We start from the raw sequence: 8,024 nt of genomic DNA on the forward strand, positions 1-8,024 counted from the left end.
AAGAATTCCAAATATCTGGTCCATTGTGCTTTAAAGATTTTTGAGCTAAAATGATTCTGGGGTTTTCGAGATGGTAATCGGACGACTGACGTGTTGGATATGAATGAACGGTGAAATTTGGAGTGAAGAAGCCATCAAAAATTTTTGGAAAACAATTAAATGTGTATTTATACATAAAAACAGCAGTTTGAAAGGTGTGAAGATCCTCAATTTTCAATGTTTTTAGTTGACGAAATAGGGGATTGGATGGGGATAAGTAACGGGAATTGGTAATCAAACGTACAGCACGTTTTTGGAGAGTAAGAATTGGATTAATTTTAGTTGAGCCACAGTTTCCCCAAACGATATTGAAGTATGTGATATGTGGTAAGATCAATGCATTGTATAGAATACAACGGCGTAAATCCATACTGAGGAGTGGGGGGGGGGGGGGATGATCGGCGATAGTCACCATCACCACGATTACAAGCCCATAACCGAACCGGCGCAGCCTTGAGGGGGACGGGGGGTGAGAGAAGCTTGGTAACCCCCCCCCCCCCCACACACACACACACACACACACACACTTTACAGGGATCGGATGTCTCACTCTTTTGCATGAAATATAAAGTGGGAGGAGAGTGATATATTTCTGACAAACTGTTACAAGCGAGCTTGAAAATGTTGACATTTTACAGTCCCAAAACTGCAGTTTGTGACTGTATTTTGTCCGCTTTGGAAATTATAAGGGGGGGGGGGCACCGGGTGAAACTGCCGGCAATTACTGACAGCAACATCAAGAGAATGGCAAAACAATTAAATGCGAGCGAGCGAAGCGAGCGAGCTTGAAAATTTTGGCATTTTACAGTAAAAAAAAAAAAAAAAACTGCCGTTTTGGGCTGTATTTTTTCGCTTTGGAAATTAAGGGGGCGCACAGGGCGCAACTGCTGGCAGTTCTTACTGGCAGCAACATCAGGAGAATGGCATAACGATTAAATGCGAGCGAGCGAAGCGAGTGAGCTTGAAAATTTTGACATTTTACAGTCCCCCAAACTGTCGTTTGTGGCTGTATTTTTTCGCTTTGGAAATTAAGGGGGAGCACCGGGCGAATTGAGTGCTGGCAATTACTGGCAGCAACATCAGGAGAATGGCATAATGATTAAATGCGAGCGAGCGAAGCGAGCGAGTTTCAAAATTTTGACTTATTACAGTCCCAAAACTGTCGTTTGTAGCTATATTTTTCGCTTTGGAAATTAAGGGGGGAGCACCGGGTGAAAACTGCTGGCAATAACTGGCAGCAACATCAGGAGAATAGCATAAATAAATGATTAAATGCGAGCGAGCTTCAAAATTTTGACTTATTGCAGTCCCAATACTGCCGTTTGTAGCTATATTTTTCGCTTTGGAAATTAAGGGGGGGAGCACCGGGCGAAAACTGCTGGCAATTACTGGTAGCAACATCATGAGAATGGCATAATGATTAAATGCGAGTGTGCGAAGCGAGCGAGCTTGAAAATTTTGACATCTTACAGTCCTCAAAACTGCCATTTGTAGCTATATTTTTCGCTTTGGAAATTAGAGGGGACGCACCGGGCACAACTGCTGTCAATCACTGGCAGCAACATCAGGAGAATGCCATAGCAATTAAATGCGAGCGAGCGGAGCAAGCGAGCCTTGAAATTTTGACATTTTGCAATCCCAGAAAATGTCGTTTGTAGCTGTATTTTTTCGCTTTGGAAATTAAGGAGAGGCACACCGGGCGAAAACTGCTGGCAATTTCTGGCAGCAACATCAGGAGAATGGCATAATGATTAAATCCGAGCGAGCGCAGCGAGCGAGCTTCAAAATTTCGACTTATTACAGTCCCAAAACTGCCGTTTGCCACGTATAGCTTTATTTTTAGCTTTGGAAATTAAGGGGGAGCACCGGGCGAAAACTGCTGGCAATTTATGGCAGCAACATCATGAGAATGGCATAATGATTAAATGCGAGTGTGCGAAGCGAGCGAGCTTGAAAAATTTTGACATCTTACAGTCCCCAAAACTGCCATTTGTAGCTATACTTTTTGCTTTGGAGATTAGGGGGGGGGGGGCGCACCGGGCGCAACTGCTGTCAATCACTGGTAGCAACATCAGGGGAATGGCTTAGCGCTTAAATGCGAGCGAGCGGAGCGAGCGAGCTTTAAAATTTTGACATTAATTTCTACACCCCAAAGACTGCCGTTTTTAGCTATATTTTTGCAATTTGGTTTGTCCCACTTTTATGGGGGAACCATTCCCCCCCCCCCCCCCATCGACGCCTCTGCATATGAGGGAGTAATTTGTTAAGTGAAAGATATGCTGCACACTCTTTGACAAATTAGGGAAATATACGTCAATCTCAACAGTGTACTTATCGAAAGGGATCCAGTATAGCGGAGCTTTTGCATGTTTATGATTGCAATTCAACGATTTGGTGCATAGTTCTGGCGGTATTTGGACAATAATTCCACAAAGACAGTTCGAAATTTGTCCTCATCTTGGAAATTGATTGGGGGATAAATGATAGATGTATCTTGACTGAATTATCAGTCACTGTCGTTCCTCATGAATGATTCAGGAAATGGAGGGGGTTCAATTATGGCAATATAGTTTTGTTATTGTTTGTTTGTTTGTTTTCGTACATATTTTGCAGATGGTCCCAAGTTACTCTCGTCTTAGCATGTTTACACGTAGGCCTACACTATTTGACGTTGTCAACGTCTGAGCCATACCTTACAGTGTATGTCCATGTCCGCGAGCGAGCGAAGCGAGCGAGCGCTTGAGAAAATTATGCATTCGATTTCCTACAAGATAGAATACTGTTCAGCTCTGTTACCTGTCTGAAGGCCGGCGTACAAACGTCATGCAATATGCCAAAATTGATACAATCACATTTCTGCTTCCTCCATTTTTTTTTCTTCAAAATTCAGGGGGGGGGGGGATGATTGTACAGGCCATCCCCCCCTCCTCCATTTCAGGGGGGATATATCCCCCCCATCTCCCCCGGGATTTACGCCCATGATAGAATAGTCAGGGAATTTTGAGAAGTGAAGTTTTTCAGTCGATATAAAATTCCTACAGTTCTTGAGACAGACGTGTGGATATTATGAATGTGATCGTTCCAAGTTAAACTCGAGTCAATTGTGATTCCTAAAAATTTAGTAGATCTTACTTCAGTTAAAGATAATCCATCAATATTGATATTATAACTGCTGTTAATGTTCTGTGAAGCAGTAGGTTTGAAACGTATAAAATTTGTTTTAGAGACATTAAGGGATAATTTATTACTTCTACTTCTACTACTATTAGTAGTAGTAGTAGTAGTACTAACAGTCATCATTATTATTAATCTTATGACTATTTATCATCATCATCATCATCATTATGTTTATAGGTTACTCTTATTGAACCCGAATACGTATTGTGTTAGCATTCACTGCAGTTTTATTTGTTACTATACTTCAATGGAGAACCATTCAGAAACAAAGTCAAATTCAACTTAAGAGACAATGTTGTAGGATGTAGCATGCCCAAACATCTGTTGCACATGCAAGTTCATTTCAAAAGCAGAACAGCGTCGCGAAAATTAATGCATTTCGTGTTGGATCAGCTTTTCAGATAATTCGATATATGGGTAGCAGAATTTGCATATCATGCCTAGCCTGACTTATAGCCCTGCCTAAAATGTTAATACTCCTCATCTCATCTCATCTCATCTCATCTCATCTCATCTGCACTAGATTTGGGGGCACGAACCAGTCTACGCTGGAATATTCGCAGTCACCAAAAGGTCAGTATATGCGTTGCCATGGTATACTACATCATTCGAAAAGGAAGGCCGGAGGACTGCAGCGACCTCTATCGTCTCATCCGGGAAACGGCTGAATTCAGCAGCCAAAAACAACATCCGAGCAGCGATGACCGGGACATGACCGTGGACACCACTGAAGATAGTAAGACCCCGCCCTAAGAATGGAGACACGCCTCTTTGTATGTGTATGTCTATGTGTGAGTGTGGGGGGGGGGTGGGAGGGGGTTGTGGAGGCAGGATTGGTGAATGGGGCAGTCTACCCCGATTGTAACGTCATAATTTCAAGATTATCATAGACGTTGAAAGGCGTCCATCTCCTCAGCCAGCAAAACTACTAATGGAAAAGAATAACGCCTTATGGGATAATGTAGGAGCGGTCAGAAAAAGTCATTGTTGTCCTGTATTTTCATCATGAAACATAATAATATTTTCTGTGCGTGCAAATGTTCATCAATAGTTCTATATCTTTATCAGCTTCCTTATTTCTCTTTCTCTCTCTACCGATTTCCATATATATATATTATATATATATGACTTTTGTAGTCCTTGTCAATTATCGTCATTGTTTATTTTGTCAATTATCATAATTTATGATGATAATTGTTCATGCCGACCTTGAGGAAGACGTATGTTATGCGTCGAAAATTTGGTCTGAATAAATAGCACTGTTGGACTGAAATGCATTACTATCCTGCTTCGTCATCATCTCTTTTATATCTGTCTATCTATTTCCCTATCTGTCCATCTATCTATCTATCTATCTATCTATCTATCTATCTATCTATCTATCTATCTATCTATCTATCTCTTGCCTATTTAGGTGAATCTCCACAAAGAAATGTTAATGAAAAATGACAGGGGCAGAAGAGAAAGAATGAAAAGGTGAAACAGGAAATGAAATTAGGATCAAATCTCTCCATCTTGCAGGAATGTTAATCGAAGAAAGTGCTAATCAAATTACAGAATCAAGCAGAAGGGAAAGAATGAATAGACGAAACGGGAAATTGAAATCATGTTCCAACATATCCATCTCCTTCCTTCCTCCCCTGCGGTAGTCTTAAGAAGGGATGCCTTCACCGACCCTCCGCGGTTCTCCTTCCTGGTGGTGGAGTGCTACTTCACCCAGGAGCAGATGGAGAGCAAGAACGGCGAAATCGTCGGCTTCTCCACCTTCAACGAGATGTACAGCATCTACAAGGGTCGGTCCGCTTTCATGAGCGGCATGTTCGTCACGTCGAGTCACAGGGGTAGGTGTCGATCATTGAAATACGTAAATCATTCATGTACCTGAATGTCTATGAGTAAGAATAGTTATCGCTATCGCTATTTTAATCTATTTGTACAACTGGACAAATAGAATAAATTGAAACTGAACTGAAATGCTGCAGTTGTATGTATACATTTTTTTTTTAAAATCTTTGCGAATGTACCACAGTCACCGTCGCATGGGATGTGTTTACGATATTGAATTTACGGAGGAAATGCATTTAATGCATGATAATAATAGTTGAAAAACTACAATTATGTGTCTCTGTGTCTGTCTGTCTGTCTGTCTGTCTGTCTGTCTCCAATGGTCTCTGTCAATTTGTCTATGTGTGTATCGTGTAGGTGAGTGGAGATGAGTGCGTACATGTGTGGAATATGCATAATGATTATCTGTACATACACACAAACAAACAGAAAGACAGACAGGTATACAAACACGCTAATTGAGCTTCTTATTTCATTTTGTCTCATCTGTTGCGTATTAAACGGATGACGCATACGGCTACGTCATCCCGTTGTCTGTTCAAATCTATTTGAAATGAAGAAGAATAGCGCTACTATCACATGGAATACGTAAATGTGTTGTTGCGAGACAATCAAACCAATTAAGTTTCACCGGAGGGGGCAAAAAGGCTTATGAATGCAACGAGATCGTCCTTCATTACAGATTCCAGTGTGCGTGCAGAAAGATAGGAATCATGTTCTTATTCAATGGTATTCCTATAATTTCCAAAGCACATTATAACGAGCACCATACTCCACGGGCGTTGCTTGTTCTGACGTATCCATAGGTCAGCATGTTGGTGCCCCAATATCTCATCTTGTTTGATTTTCATTCTTGTTTCCAGGAAATAACCTCGCGCCGACCCTCTTTCGCACTACGTCAAAGGTATTGTTGAGTGTCACGAAGACTCGCTTTCGTCATCACCTCTCTGTTTCATAAAGTTACGCACGACTTTACAAACGACTTAAATATGGCAAGCCTAGTGGGAGTCGTATAATGATTATTCTTACATGTTAACACACGTTTTTAGTTAAAGTGTATTTTTATCCCAGTGTAGATAAAATATTGACATACAGTCGTACTTTGTTAAAACGTAAGGGGAAAAATGGGCACACATGTTGACATTTCATATTCCAGTCGTTCATAAAGTCATGCATAACTTTACGAACAACTTTATCAAACAGGGTCCTGGTTATAACTGCTCAGTCATGTAAACTAGATTTGTTGCATATCATTCCGCAGCCGGAAACAGTAATGTTAAATCAACCAGCGTTTTGTTTTTGTTGTTGTTGTTGTTGTTGTTGTTGTTGTTGTTGTTGTTGAACATTGTTTATTAATTTCTTCATTTGTTAAGGAATCTGTAACTTATTTTAGTGGTATCAAAAATGAAATTTGATTTGAATAGAAAATTGAATGTGGAGTATTGTACCAGTATACTATAACAAAAATCATTAGGGACCATGTTATCCATTGTCATGCCTGTTCACATGAATAATGACAGCCACCGATCAAAAATTGACATGAGCACCTCCCCTCCCCCACTTGTGATGAATTTCCCGGATTTTGACAAGGTGGAATTAACCTCTGAGATTGATTAACAGTCAATAGTCCTGCAACCAACATTGGATTATTGTATTAAAGTAAAGTATAATAAAATACTGTAAAGTAAAGTAAATAAAGGGAAGAAACGAAAAGTAAAGGAACGTAATACAAATTAAGATTCTGCCATTAAGTAACGTGAATTTCTAGCCATGTGTACATGTGTGTGTATATTAATGTGCGTTTATAACTATAATTTTTTTTGTTCTTATTGGTATGCAGGCCTGTGTTTGTAAGTCTGTATAATAATATTTATCGATATTCTTTTCACAGATATGTCTCGACAGCGGTTGTAATTCTCTCATGTGGGGTGTATCGCGATGGAATTTTGGCGGGAAGACGTTCTACCAAAAGCTCGGAGCGGTGAACGCGACCGATCGCGAGCAGCGGGAATTCATGACGCTGAATAGGGATCACATGGAGAAACTGTCCAAGAAGTACCGCGGATCTACGAGCGGAGGGGTGGAGATCTACATCGAGGGGGAGACCGACCTAGCCCAGCTGGGCAACGATTTACATGGAAGAAAAGAAGAGACAAGTGATTAAAAATCCGCATTATCCAACATCGGGAAAAGTGTGCTAATATCGGGAAAATGTGCTAACGACGGGAAAAGTGTCTTGGCATCGGGAAAGGACAAGTGTGATAATATCATGGAAAAGTGTGCTAACCTCGGGGAAGGACAAGTGAGCCAATATCGGGGAAAAGTGTGCCAATATCGGGAAAGGACAAGTGTGCTAACATTGGGCAAAGTGTGCCACTCAAAGTAATACCAGAAGAGAGTCAAACAATATTCACATGATATTCTTTCCAACCGAAAGACGTTTCTCAATGCGAAAGATGATTTAATGGGCAAGTATGCGTGCATTCGAACACAACTATTGTCTCTGCCGGTGTTCAAAGGTGTATAAACACTGCCACATTAAACTGTCAATATCCATCATCATCGGCTTGAAGCGATTTGCGGAGCTTTGAAGTATTTATAGCATGATTTGTCGACAAAGCCTCCTCAGAAAAATTAAAGAACAAAAAGAAATGAAGAAGAAGGGTGGAAAATAGGAACATGGAGCTAGTTCATGCTTAGCTGGAAACACACCTAGAATAACATACCTTTGATATATCATAATATAGATGTAAAAAGAAAAAGGATATATGTATACATATAAACATGAAGAATGTAATTGCAAAAACAGATAATCGCAGTTTTCAAAGTTTGTAAATGTCATTATAATTTTATTGAGAAAAATACATGTAATGCTTTTCCAATGAGACTTCAGAATTTTTGTTTCATGATAATTAATATCTTTAAAAAATGTCACCACTACTATCACAAGAATCTTAATTATC

At 40.2% G+C, this 8,024-nt stretch overlaps 1 protein-coding gene across 1 annotated transcript in view; it reads left to right on the forward strand.

Annotated features, from left to right (window-relative positions):
- The window catches only part of LOC140238012 (diamine acetyltransferase 1-like), a 17,431-nt gene extending 9,629 nt beyond the window's left edge, over window positions 1-7,802 (forward strand). The window contains exons 2-5 of the mRNA XM_072317941.1: window positions 3,740-3,952; window positions 4,866-5,057; window positions 5,925-5,965; window positions 6,953-7,802. Coding sequence (XP_072174042.1) covers window positions 3,808-3,952; window positions 4,866-5,057; window positions 5,925-5,965; window positions 6,953-7,225 — 651 coding nt within the window. The 5' untranslated portion in view covers window positions 3,740-3,807 and the 3' untranslated portion in view covers window positions 7,226-7,802. The remainder of the gene's footprint in view (window positions 1-3,739; window positions 3,953-4,865; window positions 5,058-5,924; window positions 5,966-6,952) is intronic.
- Window positions 7,803-8,024: the final 222 nt, after the last annotated feature.

The sequence above is a fragment of the Diadema setosum genome, chromosome 14 (genome assembly GCF_964275005.1).
Source record: "Diadema setosum chromosome 14, eeDiaSeto1, whole genome shotgun sequence".
Lineage (NCBI taxonomy): Eukaryota > Metazoa > Echinodermata > Echinoidea > Diadematoida > Diadematidae > Diadema > Diadema setosum.